This window comes from Botryllus schlosseri, chromosome 8 (assembly GCF_051294905.1).
Source record: "Botryllus schlosseri isolate E-star chromosome 8, Bs_hap1, whole genome shotgun sequence".
Taxonomy (NCBI): domain Eukaryota; kingdom Metazoa; phylum Chordata; class Ascidiacea; order Stolidobranchia; family Styelidae; genus Botryllus; species Botryllus schlosseri.
The window spans coordinates 13,006,276-13,029,677 of NC_137243.1; the positions used below are offsets into that span (position 1 = coordinate 13,006,276).

Here is a 23,402-nt window from a genome sequence, read left to right on the forward strand (position 1 = left end):
ATGAATTGGGCTTGTCAGACCAACATTGCGATATCGGGTTTGTGGATGCGAACTATATTATGTACAATATACATAATGCTGAAGATTTAGCATGGTGCTGATATAAAAAAAATCGTAATAGAGTGGGACCATCGCGTTCACAAACAGCACTAGGAGGTATACGTCTCCCGTGAAGATACAAAGAGTGCTTAGCGTAGCAAATTCAATACGCCGGTCAAACATATTTCGCAATCTGTTCAATAATATTTGCATAGTTATTCGCCGAATATGAGTCATTAGATGTTGTAATATGTGCGTCGTCTTTATGCGCGAGCATTTTCAACGTCGCCTTTATTGCCATGGAAACTTGGAGTTTCGAAATCCTCAGGTCAATGCATGTAATTTCATCTGCTTTATTCTTCTCTTACCACTGACCACTGACGAGTGATGTATGGAAGTTATAAGGATATCCCATTGCATATAGTCGAGGTATGCTCCCAAGTTTAATAGTGTATGTGTGAATATGTGTCACCACATAGTTGCAGCATAATGGGTCCATATGTAGCTGATCAGTGATCACTGATCATGTTGGGAATGAGATTGTGATGTCAGATTCGAACAGTGCCGTGCGGTCGAGATCATTATGGAGCGATGTGGTATCTTGTCACAACATCATTTTGCGAGTTTATAAATTACCAGTTTCGAGTCTTGATCGTAGTCTATTCGGTTTACGGGCAAGTGTTCCGGGCGTAATGGCATTGCTTCGTGTCGGAAGTTCGATTGCTTCCCGCTTGTCCATTCGATAGGCGATGTCCTGAAAAATTGATCCATCCGTAGATTGGCGTTGCAGCTTACAATACTGATCAATTGTGGTCGAACGAAGTGTATCTTATTCGGTATTAGCTATGGCAGGCCATATTGAACTGCAATTATCGATTCGCCGGTATCTGCCCGCTAAAACCATACTAGTCAATATATTGACTAGTATGGTTTTAGCGGGCAGATACCGGCGAATCGATAATAGACTCATCTTTACCAGGCATATGCGTGGGTTATGGCAGTATTGTATGCATACGTTAAATAAAAGCCCCAATGCAAACAAAAAAAGAGTGGCCTCATCAATTTCCGCTCGTGTCGTAAGGCCGGCGCGACCGGTGTTACTCAAGACCGATCGTGGATTGTAGTTATTCCAGAGGATATTATCGGTCATTGCGATATTGTTTTATTGGGCTTGAATCATTACTGTCGTGAGTCACACGCCGATGAAAATGTTTCTGATCCGATGAAAACGTTGTAGCCGTAAACAACTTGTCGCCGATGCAACCGCTCATAAATGCTGACCGCAGCAATCGAACTGTTTCGAGTAATTGGTATTATTTCTTTTTCGTGTAGTATGCAAAAGTGTATGTGCATGTGCATATCTAGGTTGTTGAGTAGCGAAGGGGTATATCGTACTTTGAGAAGCGCGGCCTTTTCAAGATATAACAAAGATGGAACAGCAACCCGTGAAGGAAGTTAAGCGAATCACGTTCGCGGACATACCGGAGACCGATGTCAACGAAAACAAAGATGGAAACGGCATTATTAGCCAGCCTTCTAGATTTCAAAACAGGCGACACTCAAATGTACTCTTGGTCGACCAGAAAAAGTAGGTTTCGTCTATGGAAACTAATGGAAACTAGATACGAATAGCTTTGAAAGAGGCCCTCGAACGAGTTTGGGCGAACAGTTGGCACAGTTGACTGATGTAACTCATGACATCAAAAGCTGCTGATGCTAGTTCGGGTCTCCGCTCGGCATTATATAGTGCTCACGTTTCCGAGTATCTGGCTCCTCCCCTGTGTCGCTCTTCAGTGTTCAGTCTTCATACGGCGTCTTTAAAAAGCCCAGAGAAAGAGACAACGAAGACGCATTCAAGACAAGAGTATGAAAGAGCGGGAAAGCGTCAAATAATCCATGGGTCATGAACACCATCAATCTTATATCCACAATCCACATTCTGCTATCTGTTCATTATGCCGTATTGCGTCTTATGTATCGCATTGTACATCGTGTGTCTTGAGTGGATGAAATTATTGATTGATTATATCATAATATTACTATTGATCGTTCCAGATACGTTGAACCTCCGGACGGAGGATGGGGGTGGGTGATTGTCGCGGCGGTGTGGCTGGACAACGCGCTGGTTCTGGGAATGCTGCGGTCGATGGGGGTGTTGTTTCCCGAGTTTCGTAGCGAATTCAGTGACTATCCGTCGTCGGCCATCGCCTGGATTAATTCGATTTCGCTGTCAATGCGAGCCACAGCGGGTAAACTTGTTAACATATTAGACGCATAGTCATATAATACTAATAACTGAAACTTATAACGTTGCGTAGAATATTACGTTACGTAACCTGGAAGCGTTCTGATTGCGATAGTATACTCATGGCCGCCGCTTCCATTCTCATTTCTCATGCTTATTGCTTGGGTGTTTGGGTTCAAAGTACACTCTTGTATGGAATGACTCACACGTTACGTAATGACTGTGATCTGCGTGGTTTCTTTGTAGTGCTGACTCTCTGATTTTACGCGATATCAAGTTTTGTTGTACATTTCTGTTTCAAAATGAGTAATTATTGTTCAAACACACAGATATTTCTAGGCAGCTGGTAATTTAGTACCGGATTTGCAAAGTAATGCGTTCATGCGTACGCAACTTTGCATCCGTAAGTACCAGCGACAAGAAGGCGTGTCGTGTTTGCACGAGCGTACGACCAATAGCAGTAATCCAAGCACAGCACTGTGACGGTCGCGAAAAACAATGTCTTCTCGTTTGTAAACGTGTAAGAACAATGCTATATTTTTCGACGTTGAGGCGTGAACCCATCGCTGAGTTACTGACACCGAGTTGCCTGCTAGGAGTGTTTATGTATTGAGTACATTCAAATACATGTTTATTCTGTTCCAGCTCCTTTATCGGCCGCGCTCAGCAACAAATACGGCGAGCAAAAGGTGGTTGCATGCGGTGCCGTGTTGGTTGTCTTGGGATTAATTCTAAGCAACTTTGCCACATCACCCGTGTTCCTGTACATTTCTCTAGGGTGTATAACGGGTAAGCTGATGTGTTGGTTGTGATCGTTCAAGCTTGATATGACGTGGAATGGTCCTATACGACCTATAGGTACAACTGTTGACAACGGATGTTGATGGGTTACTTTCTCCCTGTTTCAGGATGTAATTCGCGTTTCTGATATAGGTTGACTTTTGATCTGTAGTGCGTGTGTGCAACTGTGCAATCATTAGTCTTACATAACTTAGTATTTGGAGTCGAATGTATGGAAACTTCGTTGTCGGTAGTGGTCAGCGATATGATTACGATGGCTGCAATATTTTATTATTTTGCCAACGCGTGCATGGGCGATCATTCCGACGTTCGGTTCTATTAGCTCGAAAATGCGGGTGGTAACCGGCACTTCCGTATTTGACCAGCATTGATACCGCTGTATAATCTATGTTCAATTGTTCATGTTCCGCATCGAGAAAATGCTGATTTTGAGTTACGCATTTGTGACTTTATGGTCGAAACGCCTACTCTCTGAAAGGACACAATTACTCGATATTGGCTATATTCGAACTGTGAATAACACCAGCGCAGTAAAATCGCATAGCATGATTGTGTTGTCAACACATGACCGGTGTTAAATGTCGCCTATAGTGCCAAAGTTATTGTACAACAATGGACAGAGCTTTTCATTCTTAAAATTATGAACCAGGTCATCCAAACTGATGTTGGGTATGGGGCTTTTTCTGCCAAGATGTTCACAATTATATCCTATATCTGGAGTGCTCACTATACGACAATAGTGATCTACCAACAGATCGCGAAGCTATTCCATACAGATTACGAGAAACATTCAGCACACCACGCAGCACTACTGATCATAGGTCGTTATTATATTATAAAATGTAACATGATTGATCAGAGTCATAAACATAATCATGATTAATCGCCCAATAAGAAACGCATGGTCGCCTTTTATAGATCTAGGAATGACTCTCCTATGACCAATAAGATACTGCTGGGCTGCAGGGCTACTGCAGTAACCAGTGCTTGGAAACATTGAGATGCTACAACAGGTATACTCTTGAACTTGAGTCTTGTAGCAGGTAATTGGAGGTGGGTATACTCCGAAAATGTAAGATGTATAAAAGATATTAACACAAAAGGACTGATGGTAATGGATGAGCTATTTCACGCAATTCCTATGAAAATTTCACTCATATAAGTGATGCAAACTTGATGCAAAAATTAAGCAGTTTTAAACGGAGTAGAAATTGAAGTATTCTAAAAAAAGAAATTCTTGAATAAGTAGTGCAAGTAAGCAAAACCTACACGAGTACTCCGAAGAAGAAGTTGTCGGTACTGAAAACCTGCTCAAATTTCGCAATACACTTCGCGCTGCTACGTGCTGCGAAGTGCGCTATCCTTATCATTGCAAGAGAGTGCAATGCACTGCACACGAAGACGTTTATTGATATCAGCACTGATCAGCATTCTATACTTCTATTATTACAGGCGTGGGGTTCGCCTTCGCGTCACTGCCCGCTTTAACGATGATTGGACGATATTTCAAAAAGAGGAGATCGCTAGCGAACGGCCTGTCCAGATCGGGAGGCGGTGCGACTTTTTTCCTGGCGCCGCTACTGCGATACTTGGTGGATCAATACGGGTGGAGAGTAAGTAGCATTTTATGATATGGACAGTAAAATTCAATACATATCTTATATAATTGATATTTTCACACCTATAAGATTATCATAAGATTCGTTACAATTAAACGAAAATTTCGTAGCTGCATGTTACATGGGAGCAATTCAGTTCAGATAATTGATTATATCGTTAATTCCAAACGACGTAAGATTGCGATAAAATAAAATAAAAACAGGAAAGAGTCGAAACGACTTGAAGTAGTTTTTCGATCAAACAGCAACAAATTATAACGTCAATTTATGTCAATATGTTATGAAAACATTGCATGTCGCACCCACTATGCAAAGGCCGATGTTGAATGTACAAAACGATTGACTTCGCTATCTTCTTCCATTATAGCCTACGTTTTCAACCAATAACCCACATGGGCGGCCGATTCTTTTCAAACCGCTGGATCATTTGCGCAAACAAGGTTTGAACTCGAATTTGAGTTCAAACGGAAAGCTGAAGAGGTGACGTAACATGACGTCGTCAGAAAATTGCTGATCCGGACGCTAAACTGCGCTTCGGGCTTGTTGAAAGCAATGTTGCTAGTAGTCAACATTCGGTCCTTGATGTTTGCGATTATTAACGCCTAGATACATATTTAGAGTTTTTTCGACTCAATCTCGCGAATTTCACGTTTTTAAATTTAAATACCCACTTGTTTTTTCTGTTGAAACCTTTCTAATGAGTAAGGCACTGTTGTCGAGAACATTGGAAGCTGAATATATATGGTCAATCAACATTTAAGCAGAGTTACGCGGATATATCACAATTCGTTCTATTGACGAATCCTTTCAGCTGTACACCTTTTCCAATTCACGTAGATTTGCCAGATTTCACTGCTTAATTCAAGTGGTAATTTTTTAAGGCTATGCTTCCACTTCATTAGTAATATTTGAAGCCAAATTCGTTTTTACATTGTGTATTCTGTCGAGTGGTAGGTCGCGTTGGGATGGATTTGAATCACTTCAATCGGATATATCGGAATAACATCCTATGCGATGCAGTAGGCTACCTGTATTACTAATACAATTTCTAGAAGCGCACCAATTTGTGCCGCCAACATAGTCGCGAAGACGCATCATTTGAAAGCGGTCACTGACGATTGACTAGAAAAGGACCGTTACAACTCGCATATTTGTATGATGCTAAATAACATGACCATATTTGGAAGTAGGGCAAGTAGGCAAAACATAATTGAGTATACTTCGAAATAGTCGACGCACTACATTAGCTACCTCATGCCTATGTATCATCAGCGACTAATACTTTAACCACCTATGTCGCGAAATATTTCACTATCTTAAAGGAGGCCGTGTGTAAAAAAGTTTGAGAACCACTGCTCTAGACAAGCTTTGTCAGCTCTGGCAGATTTAACTCGCACATCGATCACCGCCACTTGCATTTCGTGCTGGCTTTTCAGCAGTCAATCCCATTAACAGGGCTGCCTCCTCATCGTCGGAGCTCTGGAGCTCAATCTATTCGTAGTCGCAAAACTACTCCGTTCGCTCCGACTGAAAGAGGAATTGGCCTTCGACAGCGCGACCACTCTCAGGCGGCACTCAATCCGCAAAACCGAGATGCCGCCAGAAGAAAAGGAGGTACATGAAAAGTTTTATAAGCGGAAAATATCCGAAAAAGATCGCGTTCGGCAGCTGCAAAAGTCGTTGGAGAAGAAGATAATGGAAGACGGCGTGACGGAGTCGTTAATCGTGGAACATTTTCCGCAGATAGAACCGGTTTATCAGCCGGCGAAGAAGAAAACACTGAAATTCAGCCTGTTAAAGAATCCCTTATGGCTCATACTCACGATAAACTTGGTGGTTACCCAATTCGGATATTCAATAACCCTAGTTCACTTAGTCGCGAGAGCTAAGAACATGGGAATGGGAGATTACGAGTCAGTCTTTCTCCTGTCTTACGTAGGCTTAACCGAGGTGACCGCGCAGCTGTCGTCTGGATTTATAGCGGACAAAATCTCCGTGCGTAAAATCAACTTACACAAGCTCTACATTCTCATCATGGCCGGGGCCACTTTGATGAGCCTGTTCGTGTCTAGTTACGCTGGACTGACGGCGTACTGCGTACTATTCGGACTTGGCTCCGGCAGCTGGCAAGGGAATATATTACCAGTGACTGTGGACACTCTGGGCATCGTGAATCTACGCAGCGCGTACGGTTTCTGCCTGTTTTTTAGCGGGTGCGTGGGGCAGATGCTCGGCCCGCCCACGGCAGGTGAGGATTATTTTCGTGATCAGAGACGTGGAAGCTGTCGCAGATATTATTGATATTATAGGCTGTTTCTTAAAACCGTATAGCCAATTCGACCACCAATATACACGACCAAAACGAATCAAATCGCTATTTCTTAATATTTTTATAGAACTGAAATGACATACGGGTATTCTCGAAACGGGTATCGTCTATTGAATGATGGGTGCAGTGCACACACATAATCATATCCTGGATGAAAATTTGGGTGGGGGCGAGTTTTTGTAATAATGCCGTAGCGTGACTTATACATTGTGACTTGGTGAACACTTATAACATCGCAATTCTTAAGCAAGTCAAAAATTCGGAGGGGCATAGGTACCTTTCGCTTCCTGGCTACGCAGCTGTCCACGCATATTTGAGATGTATACGTACGCATGCGCCATAACTCAGGTTTTAAGAGGTCTTCAAGCGCATGATCGGCTCAGTAACGCAAGTTAATTGACATGGTTATTGGGAATCTGTCAAGCCGCTTTGGCAAAATATAAAATACGAAGTACCCGTAATGCAATTATTGCTATTGGTCCTTTTCGATTCATTCGGCTGGAAATTCAAAAAATCTGATTCGATTCGAAATCCTTGATTCGAATCGCGCGGTGGCAACGATGATTCATCCAGGGCTGTATTGAATCCAGTCGTGACTCCTCTCGAGTTCGACGTATACGACACGAGACACAATTTTTGGGTGACTCGAGTCATTTTCGTGAATGTGGACTTGGACTCGGACTTGTCCCGGTGGTGAATTGAAAATGACTCGAGTTGACTCGAGTCCAAACTCTAAAAGGAAGATTAACTTGTGACTCGGTTACCACCTGGCGTCTAGCCCCTGTGCTTCCTTATAAATCATATTAAATATACTTTCATTAGAGTTAAGGCAGACAAGTAGCCTTCCGGAGTAGTGGAATCAGCCAGTGTACGTTTGGCCAAAACTCAGCCCGAACGCTTATTGGCAGCTTAATTTGAGCCCGAAATTGAGTTAACTTTCATATCGTTGATTAGTCGAGTATTCATACCACCAAGCCGGCCCGCATTCGACCAAAACCCGACCCGACTTCACCCTATAGGCAATATATCCTTCGACATGTTGATGCGATCATCTGAAAAACTTGACAGACTTTCTAAAGTTTAGTGCAAAGTTGGTGCAAAGTATTGAAACAATCCGATTCATACAGACTCTGTTCGTACTTCGTTACTGACAACCTGCAGTCAACATACATTTCTCACTTTCTGTGTTCAGGTGCCCTGTTCGACGCCACCGGTACTTACCACACCAGCTTCGTTCTGGCGTTTTCCTGTTTTCTTTTCGCGTCCCTGGTGCTGATGCTGGAAATACCGGTTTCCCGCTGTTGGAGAGAGCGCGGCGCCGCATCTGATCCGGAGAAGACCGCAGGAAAAGAACACATAGACGATATTTTTAGCGAACTCGAAGATGTAACGCATTCTAGAAACTTTGTCGCGTGAGAATTGCCGGCAGCCGACGCATTCTATTTTTACCTTACAACGAGACGCGCGTGATACAGTTCGTTGTATTTTACCCGTAAACCGCCAGTGAATAATAGCCGTGAAGACTTGGGGCGGAACTGATGTGGACGATGACTTCGTGATTCGATTCAGAGATGATATGTTAAACTGCGGTGCCCCAACGCTTTCAACGGCTTGATTCGCAGGCTACTGAGGTAACACGGTTCTGACTTCTGAAGTCAACAGAAGTCGCAAAGATTTAAGATACTCCTGCCAAAGCGTGGATTTGTGTGTGGATTACAAACTTAGTGGCTGGATCAGTTCGAAAAATGATTTGAATTGGGATGAAGATGTAATGTATTTCGAGCTTGCAGTATACAATAGATACTATCGACGAAATTGACCCTTCCTGCATAAGCATATTGTTTCTAAGATGACGACGTGCCCAATGCCTACGTTCCAACTGATATGAGTTACACGTTTTACAATAAATACGCAGGGAAGATCGCCGCGCGATAATGTAGGCGATATTCAGTATTATTTCAATCGTTCTGGAACGATTCGTACGGTATAGTACCGTGAACATGCTTATTTGTGACAACTTGTGCTTGTGAACAATTGAATACCATGTCATAGTTGGTTTTTACGAGTTAAATTTCAACTATCAATCGTAAGTATACGGTGCATTTCGAAAGGACAAAGGTTAAAGCAAATGTGCAACATTGCTATTATGAAAATTGCTTTCAACTCATATCGGCAATACTAGAGTGTAAAGAATTGCATTTATAGTTTTTTTTAAACGCGAAATCAATGATGTCACAATAAACACATGAATTATGGTGGTCATTGCAGTGAGTGATGGAAATTCCACCAGCATTCAACGTCTAGATACAGCGTATACATGTGTGCACTGTGCACGGTGCGCCAGTAATACATTCCATCAAATTTCTAATGAGGGCGCTATACCGGTGTACCAATGTGAGGTGTGAAAGATATTTACCGTGCATTATACGCAGAGGTGGTCAGAAACGAACCAGCGGGCCCCCGGAAGTACGTTTAATATTGCGGACTGCTCAAGTAGGTTTGCCTACTTGTACTATACTTACTCAAATGTCTTGAGATTACTTCCACATATGCCAGACAGTATTGTAGGGAAGACTAATAACTTTTACACTTCGTATTTTGAAAAGTAGAAAGCCGCTCCGGGACAAGTTTGAATCACTTTTATCAGCGGTACTGTCCAAAAAATGCGTGAAATAGCTTGGTATCACGGCAACCAAATATTTATTCGAAAGTTCTATACCGATTTGTATCGTTGGTCATTTTTCGTTAGTCGCGAAGATACGCTACTCTGCACCCCCGTTTTTTTCTCCTCCATGCTCTCCGTGATTGCTGAGCGCCTAGCAGGATAGCCGCGCATGCCAGTTTTCGATTCTTTGGTCTGACCCGGCCGGGTTCGAACCCACGACCAGGGCTTTGGAGCCGGAGCCGGAGCCCGGAGCCGGAGCCCCGGAGCCGTGCATTTTCACCGGAGCTGGAGCCGGAGCCGGAGCTCCACATAAAATTTAGCCGGAGCCGGAGCTGGAGCCCGTTATTTGAGGAGTAGCTCCGGCTCCGACCTATTTCATAAGATGCTATTATATATGCAACAACCACATCTGCTGATTTATCATTATTGAACACCAGGCCTTAATTTTAATGCTCTGCACAGAATGGCATTTAGTAAATTGCGTTCTAGTGCAACTATGATGTTGTCAACAATTGACAAGTATTCAGTATGAAGTCACAAGCCGGCACGGCGGCACCTATATGTCTTTGTTGCTACCTCGGATGTTACTCACGGCTGACGCAGACTTTAGATTACTATAGATAACTAACCTATTAGTAGATTAGTAATCTATACAGACCAGGAATGGCCAACTTTTCGGCTAAAGGGGCACATGCAATGACGAACGAGTGCGCGGTCCACTAGCCAAGCCACGCCAAGCGGGTAAAATTTTCTAAGTTTATAAATAAACTATAGGTGAGTATTGCGGGTCTATATTGTACACCACCCGCTAGGCTCAGTTTGCAAGGACACGACTATTCGGCGTCTGGACACATCGATATCGAAGGTCTCCGATAATATGCGACAATCATTTTGTGCCTACATTTCACCGTCGACGATTTTTATGCGAGTGCAAACGCGAAAAGACTTTCTTCCGCAATTGCGAATACAGTTAGACTCAATCGGGTAAATTAGACTTTTTTTTCATTTTCAGTAGGGGGTAGAGTACCAAGCAAGAAATCGCGTGACAATTAAACACGCGAAGCGTGAAGAAAAATTTCACCACTATTTTAGTTTATTGTAATGTACGACGATTTACTGAAAATGTGACTGGACCCTGGATCTGCCAATGCGTCGGAACTGATATTTTAGTCATCAACATCCCAATTGTCGCAGCCAGAATTGTAATTTTTGGTTGGCATCGCAAGTTCACAATCTGAGCAATTCATTTTCGATATATAATAGGACATTACCTCGCGGGCCAAGCAAAACCCTCTCGCGGGCCACATTTTCGGGCCACCCCTTATATAGACAGGAACATTCGATAATTTCAGAGCCGGAGCTGGAGCCGGAGCAGTGGTTATAATGCGGCTCCGGAGCTGGAGCCGGAGCTAATGTATGATAGAAGAGAGCTCCGGAGCCGGAGCTGGAGCAGTTTAAATTTACGGCTGCTCCAAAGCCCTGCCCACGACCTACCGATCAAGAAGCCGGACGCATCACCATTACACTATCTCGCTCGGTGATATATTTTACTAGCCATCGTGTACAACGCCCTATTGCAGGCATGGTGGCAGCGCCCAAATGCAGGGATGATATATTGCTGTATAAGTCGCTCTATAAAATATTATATTATAATTAATGGAAAATTGCTCGTGTATCTTTTATATAAACTGGCCTTACAGCGACACCAGGCGACAATTCTACAGAAGTTGCAATATATCTGGAAGTACGCTCGATGAAGTTTCGTGCCATTCGTGGTACCTATATTATGGATATTATATAGCCATTCATAATATCACCATAACATGAGCAGATAGCAGCTTTGATATATAAATAAGTCAATAGATCATTAGATACACATAATGCACATAATATAAATATATGTCCTGAATTGGGAATGATCGATGGCTTGTGTCTCAAAATAGAACTGAAGATAAAATCACTGACTTCGAAACCTAGATTTACCATACTTCCGCCCTAATCTCAGACTAAAAAGCCATGATTGACATCTTGCATAAGCAATAATTATAAACCACACATTGCCAATGATAATCACACAATTGCTCACTCACGATATCAAATCAAGTATTTTTCCATTACAGATAGTTCACGTGCGAGTCATACGATAGGTTAAGCCTTGTTAAGTATTCGCAACTGACATTTTGCATCTGAAGTGACACGCGTGCATGGCCAATGGCCATTCAAGTTATAATGAAAATACATGAGCTGCCGACTTGTAGTAGGCCTACATCCCACTTTCAGTTCAAGTTTTTTGTAACACATCACTGTTACATATGCGAAAGTGGGGTGTGCTATAATGTCGGCATCTCGGAAACAGTATAAAAAATATCGGCCTGGTGTAAAATCACCATTGGCCAAAGACTAAACAAATCGAAACACCATAATCACTAACATCATGTTGATTAGAGGAGGGTGTGACAACCGCTTGAGCGAATGGTCAAACAATATAACCTATAGTTCTAACTATGACTAGAAACGGAATAGGGAGGTCGGTGTTTTATATTCTAGAGGTGGCTTGAGGCGGTCGACAGCTGCATGCATTACAACATCAGGTTTCACGCGCCAGATTTCATGCAAATGTCTGTGAATTTTGTATTGTTAACATTCGCTGGACGAGTGAACACCACGATTCGTGTATAAAATCCGTGTAACGGTTGGTGTGAGTCCATGGCAGTCGAATAGTGACACTACACAATTCCGAATAGTTTCGGTACCGAAATTCGGAAACAAATTAAGAGAAGAGGCTTATCGTGTCGATCAAGAACATCCTTAACACCTGGATCGGTGAAACTGTGATTAAGTGATACGTTATCACATCATCTGACTAAAACTGTAGAGTTTTCGCATCTGAAGAAAATTTCATACTCCTGGGGGGAGGGGAATTCGACGCCTATAATTCTAGCGCCGAGGGTGTCCAAATATGGGTCCGCGAGACGATGCTATGCGGTCCTCATCGTCAACAAAAGTCGTGTGTTTTGTCGATTTCCGGTTCTTATATTTCAGGGGTGAAGTGCGGGGATTATGTTTTCGTTCATTTTCTAAGCGATCCAGTAAGATTTGGTACCAAGTGCCGTTTACAGGTTTTACACCATACGCTAGAATGGAAATCTGATAAATACGCCTATTCTCCGCCCATGTATACATATTTACAACAGTGCACGAGAGAACCTCGACTAAATTGCTGCTAACCCGGAAAAAGCAATGCCAAATCGATCATCTCGAGAATGAAAGTGCTTACCGTTTTTTTTTCAACATCTGCCGAGTGTGGAAAAACATCGCAAATTCGTCGATTTACCTAAACCTCACCGCAAACGAAAGTGCTGAATTTTTGCCATATCCGAAATTGATGACCTTTTTTTCCAGGCAAAAGCTCACCAAGTGTTAAAAAATTAGGCAATTTAGCCTCAAGCGAAAGTAATCTCAGTATTAGTCAATAGTACACTGATTGTTGAAAAACTGGGATGGAAGTGGCCAGCGGTAGTTTTCAAAAATGAAATGCGGCCGCCATCGAAAAAATGCAGAGGTGGTCAGTAATGAAGTACTTCTACTTTTTTGAACTACTCAAGTAGTTTTCCGCTACTTGGGTATATACCCAAGGGGATCTAATTTCCCGCTACTTCTACTTCGTAATGTTTTGTTATCTACTTACTTACTTCATAAAAGTTGAGTAGAGCCCTTCGCGCACAGTAGACTGATAACATTTCACGCACGTATCGGTGAATATAATTTAGGTAGCGGGTTGCGTGGTTCCGTTCACATGGCATTGTCGTTGTCGCCCTTATGAAATATTTTATCACAGTAGATATGGCCCATCATAGCGTTTGAAACTACCATTTCGCAATTTAGCATTTACCTATCATATCGTAATCTATAGCAGCCCATGGCGTGTCCTAATCTGGAAAAGTAGACTCTGGCTTTGTCTTAGTTTTACACCTGTTTCAGCAGACCGCTGTTGAAACTTTCCGGACAACAGGCATGAAATATAATTTCCGCTTTTTAGAAGTACTATTTATATTTCTCTTTCGATTCCCAGGATCATACTTTGAGTTCTAATTAATCTCAGTTCTTTTGTATGGAGAACATACATATTGAATTATAAAAGCAAGTGTAGTAATGCCTCTATTTTCCGAAAATAAAGCTACACTACATAACATTTTACGATCAGCCATATTATTTATTGACGTTTACTAATCGCGCAAAGTGTTAACACCGTATCCGACAACACTTCTCCGTGTTGCTCTTCGACCAAACTACGGGCCTTAAAATATGGGGGAGGGCGCCATGCCATGATATTTCTAAATCGGGGTGTTTGAGTAAACAGAGGATTAGTATAGCATTCCCATATCAATGCTGTCATCTTCATCCCATGACGCTGAGGAATGTTTATGCTGTCGAAAATTTATACCTCCTGGGATGCATCAATATGAATCAAGCTCTGCACCTTTCGCATAGCTCAATCTGCAGATTTTGACAGACTACACCAGTGGTTCTCAATCTCGGGTCCGCGGACCTCTAGGGGTCCGCGAATAAATTTTAGGGGGTCCGCGAGACCTCTAAATTTGCAAAATGATTGATAACCTTACTCTAAATTTCTTGAAATAAGGAAAGCATGAGGCAGTTTTCCTCCATGACTGCTTAAACCTCATTACTCACATCGTCAGAATAATCGCCTGACATGAAAAATCCAACTGTGTAAATTCATTTTAATTGCCAAATTGCCAATAACCTACTGATACAAACATGTTGCTGTGTAGAGACGTTTCTTTGGGGTTTGTGGAAAAAATATGGAGATAGTAAGGTCAATCAGGGTGACTTCGTAATGTTTGAGAAACTTTTCGATTTCAAGTTGTCAGTGTCATCAACAAAACAGACGTTTGACATAAAATCTCCTGAAGTATTCTAATTTGTCCAAATGAAGGGATTGAAACCTCGCCACGAAATCCATTATTCCAGAATACCTTGATGGGTTTAGATGAGATGCTACATAAAAATGACTATACGCTGGACGTGATATGTTCATTAAAAATTTGTTTCTTCATTATTGTGCTATAAATGTTGCGATCAACCCAAAAGCGTCGTCGGAAGTGTCACGCGTTAATATTACATTAGCTTCCATCTATCTTTGTGGAAATGGATTTTCGGCACTTGTTCATATCAAATCGCATACGCGGATTTTCAAGACGTCGTACTTCAAGAAATACAGCTGAAAAATTAGCTTTGAAATAATTAACGTCTACCCAATTTCTGGATAAACAGTATGATGTTATTTTGAAGAAAAAAAATCATTTTGTTGCTGTTTATCACAAGCCTACAGCGCATATTTGCACAAGACAGAAGACGATCGAACCATAATTGAGCTAAATTTGAACTAAAACTTGAGGGGGTCCGCGAGGGTCTGTGACGGTCAAAAAGGCGTCCGCGAAACCAAAAAGGTTGAGAACCACTGGTCTATACTCTATATGCGAACGAATTACGATCCTTTTCACAACTACTTACTTACTTGAGTAGATTTGAAGTCAGTCAATTCTACTTCTACTTCAAGTAGTTTTAAGCTGGTTTTAAAAGGACTACTTCTGCTTGTACTTGAGTAGATTTCTACGTCGCTATTTCTACTTCTACTTGAGTAGCTTTCTTGACTACTTCGACCACCTGTTAAAAAATTTGTGAAGATCTCTGTTCTGGTACACATTGGTTATGACAGGGATCGGGTAACTTTTTGGTCAAGGGAACCATATTAACCCTGTATATTCAATCGTATTTCACAAAGAACCGTACAACCCTAAATTATGACGTCAAAAATACGCTTGTCACTTCATAACCGTACGAAATCAAGTACACTACATGGTATTCGCTATATTTTCGGTGTTAAAAACTGACGTGACGTTGTGCCACCCACACTAAACTCCTTGTTTTCAAGTCCCGTAATCAGTTGTTGCGTTATTGTCGTGGTGCGATCATTTTATGGCGCGACATTACTAACACAAAGACATTTTCCACGTAATGCTCCAAAGTTCGAAATTCGATTCTTGTGCTCTCGTAATGATGATCTCGATAGTAATTCGTGCATTGGCGATCGACTTCGATTGAGTTATTGAAAGTACAAATTTTCACTGAATTAAATCGATGTATGTGTCTCCGAGAAGTTTGGTGATGTAGTTCACACCCAAGGGGCGGAAGAGGGTGATACACGAAATCAGAACCTAACACAGAATTATATCGCGGTCAGAAATCCTATACGTTCCTACGTCCATGCATAATTTGCATTAAAATGTTGTTCTCGATATATACCGCGGTATAAGATCTGGCTTCGTGTTCCATGGGTGTATTGTACACGGGGGTGGAACCGTGGAAATACGCACTCTTTTCGCTAACAGTGCATGAACCCGCTTGCCCAACGCAGTTTATACCTTTTGATAAATCTTACTACTGTTGAAACTCGTAAGGCGGAAATGTTAGATTAGGTAGAATATAAACCGAATGTTCAGTAATCAAACGCTAGCCACGTAGCCAGCGTGACCCGAGATTACACAGTCGAGCTATGGTTACGTAACCATGAAATACGCTTTACATCGCACACTTGAAAATCGCCCACTTCAATTTCTCTGAGAGTCATATACCATCCTAAAATCATAATAGGTTATAAATTGTATTATAGGATACAATATTAGGTTATAATATGGTATATTATATATATTGTACAGCTAGGGTTGCATTTAAAACAAAAATCAATTCAAAACAAACCTGTTTAAAACAAGGCCCTTGTTTAAAACATGTTTTTTATTGTTGTTTTTTAAGCCATGACGGCGCGAATATTCAATTGTGACGTCATAGTGGATTGGCATTGACAATTGAAATTATAGTGTAAATATAGCTCCTTTGACGAATATCCACGTACTATTGCTGTTGAACCGACTAGTATGAAGGTTCCAACCATCCCATATCGATATATGTCGGCTATATCGGGTGGTAATTGTCCATATGCTCATATAACATGTCTTTTGGAAAGTATTTACCCAATTATGGCATAATTTTACAATTTAAAAAATACTCTTTTTAAGGGCTTTGTTTAAAACACTGTTTAAAACATGTTTTAAACCAATTGTTTTAAAACACCGTTTGCTTTAAATGCAACATTAACTATAGCATTGTTCCGTAAATATATAATATAATTCAATTATTCGATTGAGTGTTTAAGACGGTTTATTACGTTACTACGTTCACGCTATCGTCACATTTACAACTGAGGTGATTTCTTCATTTTGAAATTAGCTGATATTTCCAATTCGGCGGCTCTAGATTTTATCAAAATGTTAAAGCTACACGGTGTTTAAGCAGATAACGAAAATGTACGTGAGAATGAATTTGATCATATTATGTTCCAGGGATTGATTTGGAGTGCCCTAAATTTAGCCTCTACGCGTCGAATCAGCTACTATATTTTAACGACTTATTATGAACTGTTGCTGCTTTTGCGAACTTTGACGTGAACATAATATGTAATTCTCCTGGAATTATATACTATAGCTCCATATCATGTATACAGAGGTTTGCTCACATTTATTTTAGAATAATGCATTATATGTCATATTTCAATGTCGTGACATAATTACGATGCAATCGTGAGTCATTCCTTTTAAATAACCGCGGCGATGAAATGACGCGAAACGACGGCTAAGCCATTACATTTTTTGCAGCGACTATACATTAATGTGTATCGCAGCAAATTTGAGATAATGGTTTTTGGAAATATTTCCAACACATTTGTTAGAGTTGAACGGATTCAACATATATTCGAACCGGAATTCAAGGTAAAATTCGGATTTCAAGATAAAAATCTTGTGATAACTAGGGCTTTGTTGAGAAATATCGCAGGATAACTCAATATTATTTGAAATCCAAGGTATAAATCATTTTTTCTAGTCTGGATTCACAAATGTCTCAAATCAGGATGCGATCATATTGTTCAAATGCGGAATATTGGTGAAATTAGAATGCTTGTAGGTTCGGCATGTGCTTTGATGACGCTGTCGAGACGCTCACGTGTATAGTTAGGGTTGAATTTAAAACGAATATCGTAGGCCCCGGTAGGACCATACTACATGTTTGTTCGAAAGAAATGATTTTATTTATGTACTGTACACCCCATTTTGCGCCTTCTTCCTGTGGCACACCGGGGCCTACGATATTCGTAGACCCGGGTTCACATTAACATAATCCCCACCCATCTGAGTAAGACGTCATGCGAATTAACGTCTTTGGCTCATGTGCTTTCACATCAACTTTTATGTGTGTGAAAGTTGAATATTGTGTCGAAAAGAGCGTGCTATGATGAAAATCTGGATACACATCTTTTTCGTTTACGCTGTATACGAGATTATAAACGAATCACGGATTCATGAGTGTCACTTAATAACTATATCTTATCCTTATGTTGAAATCCTTAAGAAATCGATTGGCCATTTTTCGAAACTTTGCACTGATACGACATGATTAATTTTTCATCGGCAGTTGAATTTCAGCCAAAATATACCGAGCGTATGTATGAAGTCATACTTGCAAGCACATGTCTCTCATCAGGTCAACGAGACTTTGCCTAAATGCTGTCATCCTTTTCGATGATATAATGCATTGTGAAGGATCAATCCTGCGAGAGTTCAGGCGGGCACGGAGCCTGGTATTTCCCAAGACAGTTCTGGTCTATTTTGAATCAGACCACAGAAATATAAGCAACGGTAAATTTAGATGAATATTTATCAATGCTGTGTAAATTCGCAGACATACTCTGGGATGTCGTGACAAATGCATTGAGACAGATGTCTATTTAAAAAAAAAACATAAATGACAAAAGTCTGCACAAACGTTGGCGTCGATCTCCGCGTTATGTGGGTGCGTAATTTGATATTAATCACTACGAAGGTGACACCATAATACCGGCAAAATAAAACGCAAAGGTGCGTAAACTCGCACACACTGCTAAAACTCTGATTATTCTTTGAAATACTTTTGGTCACCTGCCACAGTCATGGAACAGAAGAACTTAACATACGGAAGCAAGAGTCAGCAATAATGTGCAATGTAACACTGTAAACTGGAGATTACTTTTCACGACACTGGTTATTGGACTATATACTGATATAGGCGTCTCCGGAATGAAAATTCGGGGATTGGGTGAAGATTGGTAACAATGCCGTCCAGAAAACGATTGTGGAGTAGTAAAGACGAATGAATTCACAATGACGAGGTCGAAAATAAGGGTGGGGGCATCGGCGGTTACATTGACTATTCTAGGACAGACACAATCAGTTAACAATCGTGCAAAGCAATTTCTCTTACAAATCATAGTAATTCGTTTAGAAGCGATGTGCACTTAAAACGTCAGCGTTCTCGTGGTACATGCGTTTGAATGTGTGCTCATAACTTGCGCTCAATATCTGTCACTGAATAAGACTGGTCAACAAAATGAAAAAAAAAGTTGGAATAACATCTAGGAGTCGTTTCTAGGATTTTCAAGGTTGCTGATTACGAATATCACAATATAGTTTTGTCAGATTAAATAGATTTTAGAAGATACTTATACCATGAAAAAGCCCAAATTACTGTTTCAACCCCCTACACATTTTACTTGGTAGGAAGTAAATCGTAGCGTTATTTTTACTTTTTTACTGCGCATCAATAGAAAATTGACTATGAAGAACCCCCATGTCCTCCTCGGTCATTCAATCAATATTAAAATGACCTTATGCGAGATCTTTGCTTGTCAAAAAAACAGTTTTCAAGCCTAAAAATTGTACTTTTCCACAATGGAAATGTGTTTTTCCTGTACCAATTGGTCATTCTTCCAAGAATACAATTTTCAGCTGAGCCAACAGAGTGGGTATACCTAGTATCCCTATCAAACGAGAAGCTTAAAGCTGGTATCTTTGATGAAACTCAGTTTCGAATACGGATGAAAGATTCCAATTTCATATTAGAAAAGTGCTCACTACATGGAATTTCTTGTAAGATGTAGTAAATCAAACTTTTTGGAAGATCACAAAGCACCCAACTGCAAACAGCTGGTCTGAAAATTGGTATCTGCATATGGAAAACTTGGAGCAAACATGAGCATCAGAGTTCACATCCTGTTTTATCGTATTGACATCTTTCCCGATCATCTTGGTGATTAGAGTGAAGAGCAAGGGGAAAGGTTCCACTAAGACAGGGGCGGGCAACTTCTCCAGTCGGCGGACAAGATACAGGAAAATTAAGTACTTGGCGGGCCGGATTGCTGAGTCGATATATTATGCGCCCATTTGTCCACATATACACGGAATAAATCGTATTCAATGAATGTATTTTAACGACAGAAATCTCACTTCAAAGCCATTTCTCGCCGATAATGACGAATACATTGCAGATTTGAGAACAGCATTGTCATACAGGCGCCGCCATGTCTGCTTCTCTCTGATCAGTTAACACACGGTGCCATCAAATTGTGCTATAGCGACCGGCTTGCCGAGTGCGACATTTGATAAAACGGGTATCAATCGAAATGCTACCGCGGTACTGATTGTGAAAATATAAATTTTAATCTGCTCGTGGCCCTGGAATCCCCAAAAATCAGCCTCGAATGTGGCATTGTAACGGAGTTTGGTATTGTGACCATGCCATCTGGGATCAAGTGAGAGCAGCGCAAACCGCAAGTGCGTTGACCATTGTTGCACAACCGATTGAGCATTCACATTCTCACTCTCGTGCGCACTTGCTCCTGAGCTGCTCAGACGGCATAGTTGCCTTATTATCGCCACACAGACTTGGACAACTAGATAATTCTAGTAGTCTAATTTCACTCAATTAGATCGAAATGCCAGTAATCTGATTCTAATCTAATTTGAAAAATCTGGAAATTTTCTAGTTATTCAAGTCTGCCGCCAAATTGCCTTTAGCCAAATGGAAAGTGTGACGTAGACCAACTTCACTGAGCCGTGAGAATTGCTTGTGAGCACGCAGTGCACACCATATAGAACACTATGGTGCAATCATTAAAAAAGATTTCAAGGCGTTCGATAAGTCCGGTACCCCAAATTTACCAAGATATCAATCCATTAGGGTTGAGTACATGGTAAATATCGATAATGCAAGTCTTCTCGCTTCGACGAGCTTACGCGTAATAGCTCTACTCTCGCACGCTGCGCAGTGCGCACATACGTATATAATAACATAATTTGACGTTTAAGCAAGTTGTGAGGGATCTCGGCAGACTGGGGCCGCGGGCCACATTATCATGTTAGTAGGGAAACTGTCCGCGGGCCGGATCCGGCCCGCGGGCCGTATGTTGCCCGCCCCTGCACTAAGACATCAAAACAACAAAAGATGAAATGAACGGACTATTGCTGGAACCTTTCGAGAGACTGCACTAAATTGCTAACAAGCGAAAATTGTTTTAAGATAAATTATTAATATTATATTACAACTCATTATGTTGAATTTACAAAGGGGGGTTGCGGGGCCTAGGCCCCGGTGGTTGTCATAAAATTGATTGAATTAATGCAACGTCATTTGAGTAATTAGGTAGATACTTATACAGGTGATTATAATTTATTTATGTACATGACATCCATGGAAGTCTTCAACTATGTTAAATCTAACACTCCTAAATATAATAATATTGCTGTATTTTGACTTAAAACAGTCTCCAGTGTATAGTGTATAAATAGCAAGTAGATTGAATTTCTGTACATTATAATACGACTGAGTCGTTTTTGTTAATCTGGCCCAGTGGTTGCCAAACTTTTTTGAGCGAACCCTCGCCCCCCCCCCCCCCCCCCCGCCCCTGGACAACAAATAAAGTACCAGCGCCGCCACCACATCTAAATGATAAAGGGAAAGTTGTTCTGCATATAATACAATGAAGAACAACACATATGAAGCTGCGGTATATGTCATCATCCTCATCATTATATTGGGTTTGATATTTTATAAGAACAATCTGAAATTTCCACGTCTGGCTATACGAAGTAGGTTTCTGCTGTGAGTCAGAAGATTTGTCACGGCACCGAAATCACGTTCTAAGAAATATAAGCCGGGAGGGGTAATGAGGAAAAATTTAACCTGACTCCAGGGAAAGTATTTCTATATGATTCAATTGTGTATCCAGAACGATTGATGGTAAGAGATATTGAACTTTGGTGTGAGCGCAAAATCGTTCTGCAATGTAGGGGAGATGTGGTACCGATGGATCAAAAATTGGAAAATGTTCGCTGGCCCCAAAATGTTCAGCCGAAAACAGCAGATCTTTTACTGGCTCAGCACTTTGATACAAGCTCTACCTATCGCGCACATATACATGAATATACGTCTTTTCAAAAAATATTTATGGACGCTTAAAATTTGTTGCTCGAACGTGTCATCGGTCCCCACCCGGTGGGTCCAATGGCACACGACCCGGGGACCTATGACACATATACCCTAAAAAACTCAGATGTGACAACTTGTCTTGCTCAGTATTATAATCTAAGCTACAGCAAGCCAAAGAAGAATTTTCGGTCGCAACCGTCAAAAAATAGATTAAATATTGACTCAAATGTTGTCATAAAATCACGTTTCGATTTAGGCTCGGACTCATAAATTTGAGGGTACATACATATTGCCCGAAAATCGACAGTGTGACTTCCAAAGACTTCGTTATAGCGATAAAACATCATATTCAATTATTACATAAAGATTTTCTGTACGTAGTCATGTTTCATTTGTTTCATGAGTAGTATGCTTGATTATTTTGCTTGATTTGGCTATTGTATCATCGGTCCCCACCCTACTAATTTTGTACATGAATCGAAAAAAAATCCACTCAAGGAAAGAACTGAAAAAAATATTAGGTGCCATTATATAGCCTGATACAAGCCCTAGACTTCACAATAAAAATGATTGCTGGTTTGTTCGTGTTGAAGGTTACAAAGAAAAATGTATATGTCGATCTAAATTTAGTTTACACCCCCCAAAACAAAAAACATCTGTGAGAGACCCCATAGTTCGCGCACGTCGAATTTTTTTGTATGTGAGGAAAGATGTTGCCAGCATGCAATTGTAGAAAAGTTCACGGAGTGTAATCATGGAATTATCATAGAGAATTTTCAAAGTATTTTCGGTCCCAGTGATCCATCGGTACCACATCTCCCCTACATGGCTCTTTAATCATTTCATGCTCGGAAATGTCACCAAATGGACTGATTATCCAGTAACGAACTTTTGATTGGAATATATCTTGAAGTCAAATTACCATATATCCTTGTGCAATTTTTCGAGGTGATTGCTGTATATGCTTCTATATCAAAATTAGATAGGCATGTGCGAGCAGGACCGTTATCAAGCCCAGGCAAGCTTGAGAATTGGGAATGTTCACGTCTTAGTAAATCTCTCTGATCTATTACGGGCTTATTACTGAATCCAGACAGTGCCTTGATCAGATCACCTTGATCAGATTTCATCTTAATTACCAAAAAGGGATAAATTCGACTCATAAAACTTGATGAATAGCCTATGTCCGTCAATTATAAGCGATATCTTTTCTCGCAACCAGAACTATTGTGGGACAGGGTCGCATCAGTGTGAAAATTTCACGAACGTTTGAAACAGAGAGTAAAATCGCGTGAGGCAGTTTTCTGTGAAGCCAATATAAGTGTTCAA

General features: G+C 40.9%; 1 protein-coding gene across 1 annotated transcript; it reads left to right on the forward strand.

The window, feature by feature from the left end:
- Positions 1 to 1,023: 1,023 nt before the first annotated feature.
- LOC145444737 (putative monocarboxylate transporter 5) lies at positions 1,024 to 9,295 on the forward strand. Its single transcript, XM_080322747.1, has 6 exons — positions 1,024 to 1,627; positions 2,095 to 2,288; positions 2,930 to 3,073; positions 4,538 to 4,698; positions 6,160 to 6,952; positions 8,226 to 9,295. Exons 1-6 carry the CDS (start codon positions 1,470 to 1,472, stop codon positions 8,447 to 8,449), a joined length of 1,674 nt encoding a protein of 557 aa, XP_080178873.1. The 5' UTR covers positions 1,024 to 1,469; the 3' UTR covers positions 8,450 to 9,295.
- Positions 9,296 to 23,402: the final 14,107 nt, after the last annotated feature.